Raw genomic sequence first — 18,257 nt, 5'->3', positions numbered from 1 at the left:
CTAACAGACTGAAATATTGTGATCTTGATCATATGATCCTATGCATGATATTATCCTGGCTGCTTCAACCACAAATATGTATGTCTAAAAACTAATAACGAATCTGAAATCGGAAATAAGAAATGTGCACTATGTTTTAAAGTGGAAATGGAAAAATAATAACTTGATGAACATGTACTATGAGTATACTAACCTAGAATACCAAATGTTGTTTTTAAGACCAACATTTTTTTAAAAATATATATATGTAATCGTCATGGTTGAAAAAGTTGTAATAGCAACTAAAACAACAACAAAAATAATTTAAAAAAGGTATGGTCCAAAAGCAAACAGTGCAAAGGGAATGTCAACACAAAGTGATAATTTCATAAAGATGTCGAACACCTTTGATGGTTTTGGTTCAAATCATACATTTCTTAACCTATTTCAAAAGTCCTCGTCTCCCTATGCTACAAAGTAAAGTCTACAAAAAGATAGCTATTGAATTGTTTTCCAAAACATAATCTTATCAAGTCTTTAGCCTCAAGACTTCTCTTAGCTAATAACACCAATGTTGCAAGGATGCAGCCTTTAGTTCACAAACATAGTCTTTAAAGTCTTCTCCTATTGTAATACAACAAAACACTATTATTCCTGTAGGAATGATACTTATAGCAGTTACTCGGCCTGGTCTCTCACTTAGGCCTCTCTGCTTTCACCTTGCACTTCAAGATGTCTCCTTGGTTTTAGGATTCATGGTTCCCTGTCCTCCAAGCTTTTCCTGAGCATTGTGACAATCATGTGTAGGCTTTTCCCACCCTTTTGGTTTCTCAAGGCTTACAGTAGGTCCCTACCTGACCTCTGGTTTATCAGGATTCACAATAGTTATTTCCCAGAACTTTGCTTTGTCGAGATTTACAACAGGTCTAGGCTGTACCTTTAGCATTGTTAACAGCATGTCTCTCTTAGCCTGTGGCTTTGTAAGGATTCACAACAGGTCACTCCCGGTTCTTTTTTTTTTTAAACTTATGTTTATTGGCAGGTGGTTAAGACAGGTACAGCACAGTTAGCATGTAAGCGAGAAAAAAAACAGCATGACAGTATCAATATACATTGCCTCACAAATAATGTCAACTTCACATTTTAGAGGGGTGAACATAGTGGAATATTAGAATAGTACGCATGCGACAAGTATCAAGATGAGTCCGGTGGTACCGGCGAGGGTGCGGAGGTCCACCCGACCCCATCCTTGCTGTTCAGGTAATTCAGTCCACACATTTGCAGGGCGGGATGGAACGGGCAAGGTACCGATGTACTCCTCGCATGTTTGTACCCATGTGAGGTCCTTCAACCACATGTTGAGGGTGGGGGAGTGCGGCGCTTCCAGCATTGTAATATGCCTCTTTTGGCAACAATAGCACTAACATTCAAGAATTTTGACAGTTTCCTTACATTTTCTCCCGTCCAAATGCCAAACAGCAAGGCCAAAGGGTCCATATCTACCGGGGAGTCAATTATCTCAGAGAGCGCCTCTGTCACCTCCACCTAAAACTTGCGCAGCACAGGACCAAAACATATGAACATGATCTGCTTCATCTGATTCGCATTTCGGGCATTTGTGTGTCGTAGTAAGCGTGAATTTTGCAACTCTGTATGGCGTGTAGAGCCTGTTGAGTAATTTGTATTGAATGCAGCGGAACCTGGCACTGAGTGATACTTTGCGCGTGTGTGCACACATTTTGCCCCACATTTCGTCAGTGATCTCTGTTTCGAGCACAGTGGCCCATGCCTCCCGTGGTGCCGGGGAGGTATTCTCTAGTTTGCCCATCTGCATTTTATACAGGGAGGATATTATGCCCCTACAGCCTGTGGAGTTCGCTATGTTCTGGAGTTCAGGTGAGTCAGGAGGCTCCTCTGGAAAGGAGGGCCACAATGTCCGTACCGCTGCTCTCAATCTGTAGTACTGCAACAAGTCAAGCGCAGAGCTGGACTGCCCGGGGTGCAATGTTCGGGGGGTAATGAATGAGCCATCAGGATACAGGTCAGTCAGGGCACGATATCCCAGGCTCTCCCAACGTTGAGAGAGGTGTTGGTCATGCGTGGGGGTGAGGCCGGGAAATTGCCATAAGGGGAGCCACTTATAGTATGGGCGCTGTACAGGACTGGGGGGAAGGATATTGTTCCATGCCCTAATCGTGGAAGCTACCGGGTCCCATGGGGCATCCGCACGGAAGCCATTGTGTAATAGGAGGGTCATAATGTGGGTACCGTCACCCACCATTTTTTCCAATTTAACATGTGGGGGGCGTGTTGGGGTGTGTGTACCAATGGGTAGCATGTTGGGCCTGTGCAGCGTTCCAGTAGAAAGTTAAATCGGGGGCAGTAAAGCCCCCCTTCTCGTAAGGCAGGGTCATATGTTGCCACTTCTTGCGGACCGCCCCGGAATGCCAGAGAAATTGAGCAAACGCCGCGTGAAGCCTCTTGAAATACTGCTTGCCTGGCCACACTGGCACATTTACAAATATATAGAGTAGCTTAGGTACCGCAATCATTTTTATTAGGGAGGGTCTACCCGCGAGGGATAGAGGGAGATTACGCCACTTGAGCATCTTGGATTCAATGAGCTGCGCCGTTGCTTCATAGTTGTCTGCCAGCAGGGAAACTTTAGCCAGTGACACCTGAACCCCGAGATACTTGATCCCAGCCGGGGACCAGCATAGGGGGAACTCGCAGGACGGTTGCTAAGTTGTTTTAGTGAGGGGGAAGATTTCGGATTTTGAGTAGTTTATGGTGAAGCCCGAGTCGGTGCCTATTTTTGTTATATCCTGAATGATAGGGTCCAAGTATGTGGAGGGTTGTCTGACGTAGAGGAGTACGTCATCCGCGTACAGCGAGATAATTTCCGGTGTGCCCTGCAACCGGACGCCCTTACGAGTATGTCGATTTCTGACATGATCGGCCATGGGTTCAATGGCAAGCGCAAAAAGGATGGGGGAGAATGGGCAGCCTTGTCGGGTACCCCTGTGTAATTCGAAGGGGGAAGAGGGGAAGGAGTTAACAAGCACCCTTGCCGACGGTCCCGTGTACAACAGTTTTATGTAGGAAATCATGTTTGGCCCAATTCCCATTTTCTCCAAGACAGGCCACAAGTATTGCCACGAGACCATGTCGAACGGCTTTTGGGCGTCTAGTGTGACTGCCACCGCGTCCGCGTTTGGGTCGATTCTAGACAGTACGTTGAATAGGCGCCGGACGTTAAGTGCCGTAGAGCGGCCAGGGACAAATCCGCTCTGGTCGGCATGGACTAAGTGAGGCATGAATGGGAGGAACCTATTGGCAATTACTTTAGCAAAGATCTTCATGTCAGTATTAATGAGGGACAGGGGCCTGTAGGAACCACATTCGTCTGGAGGTTTCCCTGGTTTGGGGAGGACTGTGATTAATGCTTCTCTTAAAGAGGGGGGGAGGGTGTGTGAGTGGAGTGATTCAGTCCAGACCCCATGCAGTATCGGCGCTAATATGGCAACATGCTCTTGATAAAAAACTGATGTGAGTCCGTCGGGTCCCGGGGCTTTGCCCTTAGGGAGATCCGAGATCACCTGGACTATCTCGTCTAATGAAAACGGGGCATCAAGAAGTTCCCTGGTGCTTTGAGAGATCAAGGACATAGGGATGGACTCTAGCAGGTCGTCAAGGTCCCGGGCCGTGTGCTCTTGCTGGGGGCCGTATAAGGTGGCATAAAAATTTGCAAAAGTGTCAAGGATAGCATGGTCTGACCAGTGTCTCGTCCCATTATCATCGATAATACTATCTATACGAGTCCTACCTCCCTCAGAACGGACCAGCCTGGCCAGGGTTCTGCCCGGCCTGTCCCCCTCGCCATATCTTCGGGCGGCCGCAGGGCGGGTATAGTATCTCACCTCAAGGGCATGTGCTTCAAATAGTTCCAGTTCCGTCCTAATCTTCGCTAGGGTGGCAGGTGCTGGCTTGGAGGCGTACTCTTGTTCTAAAGTTTTAAGTTTGGATTCGGAGAAGTTTAAGGCCTGTTTTATGGATTTGAGGACCCCTGCTTCTTTAGAGATGCACATTCCTCTGATGTAAACTTTGAATGCCTCCCAGCGGGTCCCCTCGGACGTGTCGGAGACGTTGTTTTCGTAGAACAGGTTTATGTTGGCTAGTATCTCCGCCCTAAAGACGATATCTGATAGGGAGTCGGGTTTGAAACGCCAGGCGGGGCGAGCCCCAGAGGCAAAACCCAGCTGGATCTGAAGTAGCACGGGGGAGTGGTCGGAGAGTGTGCGCGCCAGAATCTTAACATCGGACACCCTGCCCATCCGGCTACCTGACAGGAGGAATAGATCAATTCTCGAGGAACTATCGTGTACCGTGGAGTAAAAGGTATAGTCCCTCTTCTGGGGGTGGAGTGTTCTCCAAGAATCATGTAGATTCAAGGAGCTCATATGAGTTAGCAGCCGCTTGGCCGCTCGGGTTATGGGTCTCCGAGCCGTGGTTGTCCTGTCTAGGGCCATATCAAGTATGAGGTTCATGTCGCCGCCCCATATGATGGGGACATCAACATATTTCATGAGAATGGAAGACACCATATCCATGAAGTCGGAAGAGTCAATATTGGGAGCATACGAATTCACAAGCAGGCATTCTTCGCCAGCTAAGGTGCAGTGTAGGATCACACAAATCTGCCTTCAGGATCAGTGTGGGATGTGTGAAGTGTGAATCCGATTGATTTGTGGATGAGAGTGAGGACTCCTCTGGACTGAGTGGAGTACTGAGTATAGTACCTGTTGGGGCCCCAGGACTGTGTGAGGTTTGATGCCAAGAGTTTCTTAGCGTGTGTCTCCTGCAACAGGAGAATCTTGACCCCATGCCTCTAAGCATACGCGGTAATTCTACGAGACTTGGTAAAATTGGTCAACCCCCGTACATTCCACGTCAATATTCTAATAGCCATATTAAAGAGTTAAGGGACATCCCAGATGTGGATTCTCACTTTGACCATTAACTGGAGCGCTGTGATGAGGCAGGCCTGCCACCCTGCCGCACCGGTCAAGACCAAACCGCCGTTTTGTGGAAAACAAACCCCAACTGTCCCTCCCCCCACCGCCCAGTAGTAACTAGCAGTGTATAAGCAACCTCCCTGAAGCGAAACTGCGTGCCAACCCCAACACGGCAACGCCTGATAAGTAGCCCAAACGGGGCTCCAAAACAAACTTACCGCCATAAACGGCATTGCAGCTGCAGTGGGGGCTGCTGCTGCTGTCTGGCCCACCAATATTAAAACATTGGATGAATAACAACATACACATTTTCCAGCATTGTCTGACTAATAGAGTAGAGGTTACGAATAAAGGATAACCATGGTTTTCAGAATAGCAAGGACAAAATTGGGACTACCGCAGGTCAGTGCATGACGGTGCGGCCCGGTTTCTGGAGTAGTGGCCTGGGTTTTGGCAATAAAATCATGAAACACAGGGAGGCAGCTCCCGCAGGATGAGAGGTACTAGCTAAGGTGCCAGGGGCACGCGGCCAGCCAGCAAGTGGCATGACAAGGGGGGCGGGCCGCATTGCGCCAGGTGAACAGTGTCACGGCCTCGACATCCGCCAGAGGTCAGCGGAGGAACCAGAGAATACAAGGTCAGTCGCCGTCCATTTATTCCTCCGGAGGATTCAACAGGGGGATCTGTGCTTCAATAAACTTAACGGCCTCATCCGGGACCGTAAAGAAATAACTTTTATTGCGATGAACAAATTTCAGCCGAGCAGGGAAAAGCATAGAGTATCTCTCAACATCTTCTTAACCCCGCTAAATCGGCGTCGCTCATTCTGGACCCCCACCGAAAAGTCAGGGAAAATTCTGATGATTTGGGACTCAAGCCTCAGCTCCCCTCTCTCTCTGGCCAAACGGAGAATGTGATCCCTGTCTTTGTAGCTCAGTAATTTTGTGATGATTGGCCTGGGGAAGTCTCCAGGTTTAGGGCGGGGCGCCAGAGAGCGATGCGCTCTTTCAACCGTGAAGAATAGTGAGAGCTCTGGGTTACCAAGGAGATCTTTGATGAGCTGCTCAACCGCGAGCTCCATTCGACCCTTGAGTGCTGATTCGGGACCCCCCACTATGCAAATGTTATTCCGCCGTGACCTCGATTCGAGGTCATCATTCTTGGCCTTGACCTGTTTCATGTCGCGGACGAGTTCTGTAACTGTGGTCTGGAGGGTATGAATGTGATCCTCGTTGGTACCAATCCGTTGCTCCGTCTCCATGAGCCTGGACCGGTGCTGGTCGATTTGAGCATGTAGGGAGGCGACATTAGCGTTGATGTCGTCCAGCTTTTCATGGAAGGATGCAAAGATTTTTGCCATGGACTCCATCATGGTGGTGAGGTCTGGTTGTGGGGGATCCGGCAATGTCTCGCAGTCTTCCTGTGTCGCAGAGGAGGACGCAGGATCCGCCCGAGGGGCCGCCTTCGCAAATTTGTCCAAAGCGCCCACTTTGTTAGCAGCCCACGCTCTGTTGGACATTATAGTAGTGAGGGGTCTTCAACAAATCTGGCAGAGTCAGAGATGGGCAGTGGCTGAGGAGTCGCCGGAGGAGACGGAGACAGGGCTGTGGCCGCCAACCGCAAGTATTGTATGCCCAGGGGTGCTGATAGTGTGCCGGCAGGGTGGGGAAGGCGGATTACAGCGTGGCAGCAGAGATGATGTAGGCCAGCAGTGGGTATGCGTGATCCAGGACAGTGTGGGTCTCGTGGGAAGCGGAGGCCTTGCCGGTCAAGGGAGATTAGGGGCCCCGCGTATCTTGTGCAAGCGTAGGATCACCCCCACCGGGCAAAGCCCAGAGCGCAGAGGTGACAACCAGGTGACACCCAGTTGGCGCGGAGGCCGCCCAGGGAATGACACCACCGCCCGTCGGTCAGTAGAGTGAGTGGGGGCAACTCCACCTGCAATGGCACCCCGCGGTGTGTCGGTCCTCTGTAGTGGCCCCGGCCCCAAGAGATCCAGAGCGAGATGTAGCGAGAGGCACGGAAATGGGCACGCGACCACCACTACTAGGTGAGGCAGGATGCAGGAGCCCCACTTCGCAGAGAAGAAAGTCAGGTGGGGGCCAAGCCCCTATGCAGGCAGCCCAGCAGCAAGCGGAGAAGGCACCCAGGCAAGAGTACAAGTGGCCGGAGGAAGCAGGGGCTTGCTCAAGGCAGCAGGGAGAATGAGACGCAGCACCCACCTTGCGGCCTTTGGGGTGGCTAGACCCGCTCGTCGTCTGAAGAACAATGGGTATGGGCCCACAGCTGGCAGCAGTTCGTCGGCGTGATCCACGTGGCAAGGTGAGTGATGGGAGTCCCAGCGGCGGCGCCCAGAGGATGGGTTCGTTGGCTTCCCCCGTCCACGGGGGAGCGCCCGCCCGCTCAATGGACGGCCCGACCAGCCAGCCCAGGCAGTCGCCGGCACCACAACCAGCAAGGCCCCCTCAGCTCAGGAGCGGGCGAGAGGTCCGCCCCCCCCCTACGGAAGTAGCGGGCCTCCGCCCAGCCGCGGCACACAGGGCACACCAGGTGCCGCAAGCCTGCAGCAGTCGGGAACCCACCGGACCGCAACAAAGAGGACAGGTGCAGCAGCGGGGAGGCGCCGCAGGCAACCGCGGGCAGCAGCGCGGCAGGAGCGGGAGCCACAGCCCCTCCCGGCAATGGAGATACAGGTGAAAGGAAGTCCCGGGGTGCAGACTCCGCAGGCAGCAGCGCAAGGAGGCACTGCGGGTGGCCGCGGGCAGCAGGCGGGAGGCCCCGGAGCCACAGTACCTCACGGCGGCGGTGGGGCCAGCGGCCTCGAGTGATCCCAGGAGGCCTCGGATGTCGGAAGTGCGGGTCCCGGGCACCAATTCATCCCAGAATTACAGGCGAGGGTAGAGGACGATGCCGTCAGAAAAATCGTTGCAGTGACTACGGCAGACAGATAGGATTTGCGCTGATATGGCAAGGATTCAGGTTGGTCTCGACGGAGATCCAAAGCTAAGCGGCCATCTTGCTTGGCTGCTCAACAGCGCCCCCCCACTCCCGGTTCTTGAATTCTCCCCCCCACTCCCGGTTCTTGAATTCTCACTCATAAACCGCTTGGATCCTCTATGCAGGTGGCCAGAGAAAGGCCATCACTATTGGACCCCGACCCTGGGGGGCGGAGAATCGAGGGAGGATCACCTGGGTGGGTCCTTGGGGGAATGGAAGTGGGATGCCCTTGGGCGAGACATGCTATCTCCCTTTTTCTGTTGGTGACCAACCCAACCCTTCTCCCATCTTTATGGGCTATTGTAAGCCAGTTCCCCTTATCTTTCCACATGTAACCCTTGACAGTACTGGTACGAAGAAGAAGCAACTAGGAGTAATGAAGACTACACTCTTTAACCACTCTGGTACTGGGCCAAGAAAGATGCCTGCTAAGAGTTGCAAGGGTCAGACATGCCCCTTTGATTATTGTCAGGCAGGGTTAATTGAACATTCACATCTGCAGCCTTTCAAGGGGCTGCAGGTATATACAAGGAGACCAGCACAGCATATAAAGAGGAAACCGGGAGACCTGTGTTGTCCGCTGCAGGTAGGACAGCAGGAGACAGTTGAGAGGAGGCAACCATGGTGGGACCAGAGATTGAGCAAGGGTGCCGAAAAATACCCACAGAGGATTTGTGGGCACTGAAGTGAAGGGATTGTGTGTTTCCCACAACCCTGTGACCTCCGTTATCCAGTGTGTTTAGCAGGAGCTGCTATGGAGCCCGGGAGATCCAAGGATGCCGACGTCAAGGAAGAAACATTGGCTGTGCCGAAATGTGAGAGAAACACACGGCGAGCGAGCAAGGCTCCCACTGGTGGTTTCCCCGGCTTCCGAAGCTGGGCGGAAGTCGCAAGAGCCACTAGAGAAAAACCTAGAAGGATGAGTGGTGGACAAGTGCTTAAGTTTAGTTTAATTTATTATTTGTAAAGCGCTCCTAACCCTAAGGTAACTGGGCGCTGTAGCTTGTGATAAGGTTACAAAAGGATACATATAGAATACATAGGAGAGACGTGCTTGTCGACATAAGGTTACAGGTTGGTCGACTAGCTAATTAATTGCTACATATACAGGCATCGAACCGTCGCCGACGGTTACAGTTTGGTTGACAGTGCAAGAAATACAGTGATACAGTAATACAAAGATACATAGTGGTATGAGTTAAAGTGCAAGGGTTCCAGTGGAGGAAGGTTGAGATTTATCTGTGGCATATTAATGTTTCTTATCAAAGAGCCAATTTTTCACTTTAGCTCTGAAGGACCAAAAGGAAGTTCAGCTTTTGGCGGCTAAAACTGGGAAGCTAGCTCCTCACGTAGTTTTTCATTTGAACCACGAGATGTTGAGGCAGTGCAAGTAGAATGATCTGATAGGTCTGGCAGGTTGGTTTTGAGAGAATTTGTCAGGCAGATATTTTCGGGCAGAGTTTGACAAGCATTTATGAGTAATGACTAGCGTGCGGAGCGAGATCCTATCACGCACCAGGAGCAAATGGGAATCCCGTCTAATGGATGAGATTTAATGGATTAATGGATTAAGCACTAGATCGCTCCAAAGGGACCACTCCTGAGTAGCAGTCTGCAAAAAGGAGCCCATAAATGTATATTTAACACCAAACTAAACGGAAATGTAATATTGAAGCGAACAAATGCTTATTGAATCCAAAACTATATGGAAACTCAATATTGAATTGTACAAATGCACATTGAACATCAAACTAAATGAAACTTTAACATTGAAGCAAATAAGCGCATATGGATTATTGAACATAATTAAACAACAGGTGCCTATTGAACACCAAATTGAAAGTCAACTAAACTGAATATATGTTGCACAGCAATTTAACATAAACCTTGAAGTCCAAATACATTGAGGGCTAAAGAAAGGCAAACAGTGAACTTTTATGAGTGAATGCAGTGTGGCAAGGCCAAGGTTTGGCAAGGGGTGTGTTACACGTGATGGCAGAGCCACAAGGCGATCAAGGAAAAGCCAGAGGAGTGCAAGATTACATACTAAGCTAAGAGGCCAACAAAAGAAACTAAGCAAGGGTGACTTGGTTCACACGAGCAAGTGCCAAGGAACTCAATGTATGTTGAGGAGGCCAGGGATCCTGGTTGTGCAACCTATCATGGGTAGACCGTGTGGTCTGTCAACTGCACCTAGACCAGAGAGCCATAAATGGTGAAAGGTGAAACAGCTCAACAAAATCACTGCAAAGGACCTGGCAAGATCTGCGAGAAGAAGGGTCCGGTCGACCCTGTGTTTATGTTGAAGTTTTTGAGAAAACTGAAGCAAGTGTAAACAGCGACATTGAAGTCTTGGGGAAAGGAACCCTGAGACGTTAGGATCACACTTGTCTTGAGAGCAGAGTCTGAAGACCCCTTCACGTTTTGGATTGTGTTGCTTAAAACTTGGTGAAGGGAACCCCAAGGATTGGTTCAGAACTATATCACTTTGAACTGGGAATGGGTAAGCGTTTAGACTTTTTCATGGAACTTTCTTATGCTTGGGGAGGGGGAGCTGAAAGTAAGCTGTGAGATGGAAGAGGCTTAGAACTTTTAGTTGAACACTATTTGCTTTGACATGCCTATACTTTGGTTAATTGTAGTTGTGATGGATTGGATAGGTTTTGGACACAGATTAAGTTGAACTATTTGATAATGGCTTTCCTTAGTTTCGTTCAGGTAGGGAAATCCCACCTTAGCATAGGACAAGTTAGGCCTTCAACCATCCTGTCATTTAAGTTAATAAATATCTTTTGTTTGAACTTAGGTCTGTTGTCTGTCTTACTTCATGATTCCTTCTCAAAGGAGTCCCATCCGGTCTCTCACAGACTTTAGTTTTAGTTTTCTCAAGATTCACAACAGCAGTAATGGGTATTTCTCTACTCGAATTAGGGTCCTTGTCAGACAACTGATATTATTTCACCCTCCTGCCACTGTTTCAGTTCTTCTCTCCCTTCTACCTTAGGGTTGCTGATGGATAATCACAGGCTTTGGCTCTCCCTTGGGTAAAGTTAAGACACTGATGCACTTTCTCCATTACTCGCGAATGCTGCAGCTTCATTGGTTGCATGTTTCCCGCACTGTTATTACCTTCCTTTTCTCCTCTGCTTTCCTTCTCTCTCCCCTACATGTCTGCTGCGCCGACTGGTTGCTTGGCTACCCTCAGAGTCTCACTGGGTACCAGGCTCCTCCATGATCCCTCTCCCCTGCACTGCCCGCGTGCCTACTGCACACTTAGGGGCTGTAACTGTAACCTCTACAGCCCCTTGTCTCCATGCACTTACCCAGAGCTGCGCTGCCCTGGCTGCACTCACTCAAAGCAATGCTGCCCTGATTGCACTTCCCCTTCCCTCTCCTTTGCACTTCCCCCTCTCCTTTCCCCCTGTACTTTTGCGCGGTCACATTTGTGTACAGGCGTGTTACAAATGACATATATCATATATCATTGCTCCACTCTGTGACACCCATGGTGTAGTACAATGTCTTTGGGGGATAGTGAGCCGTCAGAATCCTTCATCCTCCCTCTGGGAGGACGAATGGGTAGCGACTGGACTAGCCCAGTTGCTGGTGTCTTGCGTCCTCCACATGTAACAATGGGGAGTTCAGGCAACTTATCACACATGCTCCCTCATCTGATGCAGAAAGGACTGGCACAACCGGGATGTTAGCAGAGCCAACAAATTAGATGGGGGCGGAATTAAGGAGATTCTTTGGTCCGAGAGGCTATTTGTGACCTCTATTGGTGAGGTTAGCAGACGGGCAGCCTAAGCATCTGAAGCTCTATTATTCATGTCTGCTCTGGGTTCGCTTCACAGTTTGGTGCAGCAGTTTTCAGAAGCGTATGGCTTGTCTGTAGCTCAGGCAAACCTTCCTCTGGCTATTTGATGCTTTGGCATCCTTCCACGAATATGGAGGAAATGTGACCGGATATAGGAAGGAGTAAGACACTACTACTCCTACTCATAGCCCCCCTTTTGCTATTGCTGTTAAATATGTGCTATATTTTGGCTCTTATTGGTGTGAATCTAGGGGCCAAGGGAAGCCACCCACTTACTTTTTCAACCCCTTGAGGTTTATGGGGTATGGGGATACTCCAGAGCCAATACAACCACCTCACTTCAAGCCCTCGAAGATCCTGCAGCCACCTTTTGAGGTAAGCCCTCCTCTTCTGGACCACTAGGAGATGTTATATTGGAGCTGAACCACGTCAGGGGTGGAGTAATATCAAGCGTTGTGAACACAGCACAAGCGTATGTGGGCGAGTTTGCAGGAGAAGCTGCAAATGCAGCAAACATACCTCTCTCTCAGGGGGAAGCCTTGGCTGACTTCCTTGACAAGGTCAAAGGAAAAGGTTCCCAGAAACATGGGAAATTGAGCTGGCTATAAGCAACGCTGCATATTAGAGTCCTTAGGGGGGAGACAAAGTTCTAATTCTAAGATAGCTGCTGAATATTTCAGCCCTTGGCTGTCGTAGTAACGATCAAATAAACCTATTAGAAAACCAGGGGAATTAAGAAAAACACAACACATTTCCTCAGAAAGAAGGAAAGATTAAATATATGGAAGGGAGAAAGAGACCGAAAAGGGTGGGCCAATCCAGTAATAGAGAGTTAAGGAGAAAAGAGTGCTGCAAGTCCCTAACAGTAATGAGGTACTTTAGTCCAGAAAAACAGTACTAAAGGTGACAAAAGTAAGTCACCAGTGGAGTAAGAGCGGTATTCCAAAGAGTGAGTGTGTTTGCTGCTAAGGAGCCAGAGATTGATACTGGTCTAACCCAGGATCTCTGTGGCACAACACAGTTTCACGGTTGGTTTATTCACAGTCAGAGGGATATAGCGCCCTGCTCGCTACTTGAATTTGCTAGGTCCCCCTCTTTTAATAATAATAGTAGTAACTTGTGCGCATTCCTACCAGCTAGTAATTCTCCCTCTTGCTTAGTGTGTGCAAAGGTCTTCCCTACTTGCTCTGTGTCTGGTCTCTTCCCAGGTTCTGGTTCCTCCCAGGCTAGGTCCCCATAGGTTTGGTCTGGTCTTCGTTTTATCACTTTTCGCAGCAGGCTGATGGATCTTTTTTCTCAATTATCTCACTCTGTGGGTATTGGGTGCCCCCCACACTATATAGTTTCTAATGTGACCTGGCCTGTGCTACCACGTTAACCCTCCCCCACCCACTTCTCCCTCCACAGCTCTACAGGTCTTCTCTGTTTCCCTGATCTTTTAATTGGCATTGGTATCACAGCTCTCAAACCTACATGTGTATCCCTGCTTCCCTTCTTATAGACTGAAAAAAACAGAGCCTTCTTTATGCTGCCTGGGCCATGTGCGTGTTCACTGATTGGCTGGGATTGTCTGGTATTTCTCGACAGAGATCTGATTGCGAATGGGACTTTGTAATTCTGAACGCAACGGGAGTGGGAGAGGGCTTTAAAACACTGGGGTGCGGAGGCATTTAGAAAAAATTCCGTTAGCTTTTGGTGTTTGTTGACAAACCAGTTCCTCTCTCTTCTTGCCTTGCTGTGATTTCTTTGCTGCTAAATTTTCATTTCTTGGACCTGCTTGTTTCTGGTTTTCTTCATAGTTTAAAGTTGGTATTTTCTTTGGGGCTTTAGGGCCAGATGGGTGTTTTGTGTATACATGCGCTGAACCTGATTGGGGTTGTAATGTAGGGAGGTTTTCTATTGCAATATTTTGTAAAGTATCATTTAGTGTTATCTGGAATCCTTTAAAGATTGGTCAGCTTTTCCCACGTTTAAAGAACGCCAACCCAAAGAGGGAGTATTTTAATAAGATTGCCCTGTTACCCCCTTAACATTTCTTGGGAGGACCATGGGATGGTGATAGTGCATTGCAATTCATAATCTCTGCTTCCTCCCGGTATTATTCTGGCTGAGGCACTGAAATTGCCACCCTGCAGATGCTCGATAACATCTGTCGCATCATATGTTGCAATGTTGCCTGTTTTTGTAGATCTCTCAATGGCTTTTGTTACAGTTGACCATGTGTCCTCCGTTAACATCTTTAAGCACTGGATGGATATTGCTGGCAGGGACCAAGATTGTTCTTCTGGTCCGGATAGGTGAGTTAAGTCAATAGTTGAGATGGTTCCATCGAGTGCCATATGTGCCCACAATGCTGCTAGAGAGAAAAGCAACAAAGCTGCATGTACCCCCTAATGTCCAGTTAAAGATGCATGGGTCCAGTCTGCACTCAGAGCTAGAAAAGATGAATCTATTGGAGGAACATCATACCCATAAGAAACAGCATTAACCATGGTTGGTAATTGTTAGTTTTCATATTCCTCATACCTTCACTAAGAGGTACTATTGTACTCTAATTCTTCTGTTTCTAATGTTGTTTTTCTGTAACAATAAAGATAGATTTTAAATCTTTTAGTGTCCTTTCCATGGCACAATCCTCCCTCGAGATGAACTTGGAAATCCCACTAATCCTGAAGATAAGGCCAAAGAAGAAAAAATGAAGTTGGACAAAGAAGCAGAAGAGCAAGGTTTGTGTTAAGGGGTACAATGATGGGGGCCGACGATTCAGTGCATTTTATAAAATGTATTTTTAATTTTAAATGTTTACATGTTCATTTGCATTTAAGCTATTGGAACAATGTTTCAAGATGCACATAAAGCTTGGAATGTTTATTTCACATTAAGACAATTTCCCCTTTTCAAAGTGTTCATGGAAGGGATACTGGGTCAACAAAACAAGAATATCTAACTCATGTTCTTCAGGATTTTGAAGGAAAAACATATTATTCTTTTATGCCAGTGTCGTCCATGCTCCTTTTCTTAATGCTTGCCTAGTTGTGATTTAGAAATATGTTAGCCCTGTGGCAAGAAATCACAACATGTTTTTCTTTCTTTTTATGGCTGCAAGTACTACTCTGCCACCCTTTCATGTGTTCTCTACATGTCTCATTTGTACTGACACATGAATTCTGAAATTGATTTAGCTTTTTGCTTGTTTTTTTGCAGTAGGAGTATAGTGCTAATTAATGGGAGTCCAGTGGTTTCGCCTGGGGAAAAAGGCCCCTAGCAGTAGTATTCATTTCAGGCTCCTCACAGGTCGAGAGGTTGTGGATACAAGCCAAAGTGTGATAAGTAAAAGGCCTTCTGTCTTGAGGACAGATATTTGCTGTGTGGGAAACTCCATGGTCTTTGCTTTGGCAATGATCAAGGAAGGGCTCTATTTTGATATCAGTAAGTATTCTTTTTGATCCTATCCCTGTCTCATCCACTGTCCATCTCTTTTCTGTATACTATTTCTGAAAAGATATTATAGATCTCAATGATAACCACATACAGTGAGAAGGTTAATGCGGTCTAAACTTATGAATATGGGTGATCTGAAACTTGACCTTGATCTTACATATCTACAGGAGATGATGGTGTTTCAAATATGGTAAAAATTGTCTCCGGTAAATGTTTATATGTAGGCTATCAGACTCCCAATGCATGCTGGTTGTGTCAGAAAGAGAAAGTAAGCTGTAAGTGCTATATGTTTTGGCTTTGTGACTGGTTTGCGTCTTTTTGGGATGAAGTCTTCCTGAGCCTGGTTTTGGTCTCCCCTATAAGTTCCAGGGGGGCCCACTGTTACTATTACTTCACACTCCTGGTCAGTCTCACAAGACCCCTGGAACTTGTGCTCTGTTGAGCACTCATCATGGCCTCAAACCATGGAAGTCTACGAGTAGACCATCTCTTAAAAACTGAATACAAGACTTATTTGCAAAATACCTAGCAGGTCAGAGCCAAATAAATCCAGAGGTATTCAAAGGCAATACCACCGTTCGTAAATGCCACTCCGTTACAATGGCGGTTTTTAGCATCTGAAAATCTGAAAATCTGCCATTGTTTACCTCCACCCCGGAAGTGTAGATATAAATAGTAAAATGCGCCCAAAATATCTAGGTGCTTCACTTCAGTACTCAGAAAAATCTTTTTAGATGGGACTTTGAAGGGGGTGAGAAAATGGGCATCTCCGATACACAACCCTATAAACCGGTTATCCATTTATTGCATATGAGTCAGAATAGACCCTTTGTGCATATAAAAATAGTACAGTTGTTGTCTAACACTACTGTACATTATCCATTTCCACCCTTAATATTAGGGGGGCAACAGATTTAAACAAAAAGTTTAAATTCAGAAATGACGCTGTACCCACTAGAACGGTGATAATACTGTAATTCATCCAATTTATAGAAGTGCAGATAGTGGTGGTAGTTACCATTGTGGTACCTTAGCACAAAATTCTTCTGAGACTGTAATGGCCCCATTAGTCATGTTATTGGCCAAGGAGAAAATCCCTTATTACGAGAGACCGTAATTGGGAGGAAATAGTATTAGCAGGTTTATCGTAGTACGTTTTGTCATTCCCTTATTTGTTTAGTTTTTTAGTGTGGAAGGCCTAGAGATATTTCATTCATCGCAATCTATTCTATGCAGCTTTTATCAAATGAGAATTTTATTGAATGTTGCATCAGATGCAGTTTGAAGCACTTGACCCCCAATGCCAGGTTAATTATCCGTTTATAAGTCACCTGTTTCTTATATTTATTTTCTTGTGCACCTAGTCTAAGTGCCTCTTTGCTTGCTCACACCCTCATAAATTGGGTCTCAACCTGTTATCATATTTGTGCTATTGTGCAGGCATCCTTCTGAGGAATGCCTCTGCCATATGTAAATGGGTTATTGTAAGTCATTTCTGATTAAAATATCATCCCTGTTATTCAAATAAATATGAATACAAATGAATATTGTAATTGTTAACTTGACATGCATTTTAATTGAATCCTTAACCCAATAAATCCATTTAAGAAAAGGAAATTATAGTCTTGTGAAGCCAGGCAAGGCTGTAAAACTAATGGAAGCTGTGATATGACTGGAGTAAAATGATGTATTGGGACTTTGACTAAAGGAATGCAACAAGGGTAACCGAATCGGGGTTCAAGATGTAGAGTAAAGGTTAGCAAAGACAATAGGAGGTAATAGACAGAACCATAAATAAGCAGAAACAGCATAGCTGTTGCTAACACTAATACTCTAACTTACTTAGCTGCAAAATACTTGCACTAGTTTACGTTTTTAAAGCGGTGTGACGCAAAGTGGTCATACAGGGGTCTAGAAGTCAAAAGTCTTTGGCCGGCAAACCAGTGAAAACCCAAGGGAAGACCGGCAAACCAGTGAAAACCCAAGGGAAGTGAATCCTGCATCATAAGAAAGTAGAAGGAAATGTAAAGTTGGCAATAGTGAACCCAACAGAGGGATGCCCAGGAAAGGGGCGAAGCCTAAAGACCCAAAGAACATTGTGTTGACAAAGATGAACCCGGCAGAGGAATGACCACAGTGAACTGTTTAAAAAAGACATCAAGATTTGTGAATGCCATAAAAGGAATTGATTTGAAAAGCCATAGTGAACCCGACAGAGGGAAGCAAATATTCTAGAACGGTCTGAGCCCGGAAGAGGGCTTTTCCGGGGGTGAAAAGCCGTCACTCAACGACGCGTGAATATAACAGAGAAAAGTGTTTGAATATAAGCCATAGTGAACCCGACGGAGGGAAGATGATATTCGGGAGGGGTCTGAGCCCAGAATAGGGGGGCTCAGGGGTGAAGAAGTATCACCCCAAGTGCAATCCGAAAGGTATTTGTGTTTGTTACTGTCTTTACTGTTGCTACCATGAGTTTCTTACAGGAGGGAAATCCTTAATTGGACCTGTGCCGATTGCCCTGAGAGAACACAGTATATATGTATCCCTTTTGCGTCCCCACTCACCTAATCCCCCATGCAAGTCCCTCCGGTCCCCCAGGCCACTATATATTAAGTAGAGGATATCTGGGACGAGGACGAGGGAGACTTACCCAAGCTTGAAGCAAAAGAATACTAAGAGGAAGAAGATTGAACAAAGAGGTACAGACCAATCACAGACCAATCACAGAACCAACACCAGCAGTACAGCTGTTAGGCGGCAACCCCAATCATAAAAAGGGAAGAAGGACTTAATGGTCCATCGAACCAGTCTTGGAGGTGCATGAAACGAAATTATTGTTCCATGGCAGGCACCCAAAGGTTGAGAGTCAGGACGCAGAGAGTCGTGGTGACTAGGGAGGCCCAGGCAATGTGGACCTGACCGGCCACAAGAAGGAAGGAAGGCAGCCAGACTGGCAGAAGCAGAGCAAGAAGGAAGGGGCGGGCAGCCGGAGACATGAGGGAGAATCC

General features: G+C 47.3%; 1 protein-coding gene across 4 annotated transcripts in view; it reads left to right on the top strand.

Moving 5' to 3' along the window:
* Positions 1-18,257, top strand: part of UVSSA (UV stimulated scaffold protein A) — a 765,945-nt gene that overhangs the window by 559,049 nt on the left and 188,639 nt on the right. For all 4 annotated transcript variants that reach the window (XM_069632154.1, XM_069632155.1, XM_069632156.1 and 1 more), the window contains one exon: positions 14,423-14,534. In XM_069632154.1, the coding sequence (XP_069488255.1) occupies positions 14,423-14,534 (112 nt within the window). The remainder of the gene's footprint in view (positions 1-14,422; positions 14,535-18,257) is intronic.

This window comes from Ambystoma mexicanum, chromosome 6q, assembly GCF_040938575.1.
Source record: "Ambystoma mexicanum isolate Mex_15411 chromosome 6q, UKY_AmexF1_1, whole genome shotgun sequence".
In the NCBI taxonomy this organism is placed as follows: Eukaryota; Metazoa; Chordata; class Amphibia; order Caudata; family Ambystomatidae; genus Ambystoma; species Ambystoma mexicanum.
Note: the sequence above shows the minus strand (reverse complement) of the source record. Positions and strands in the feature narration are given on the sequence as shown.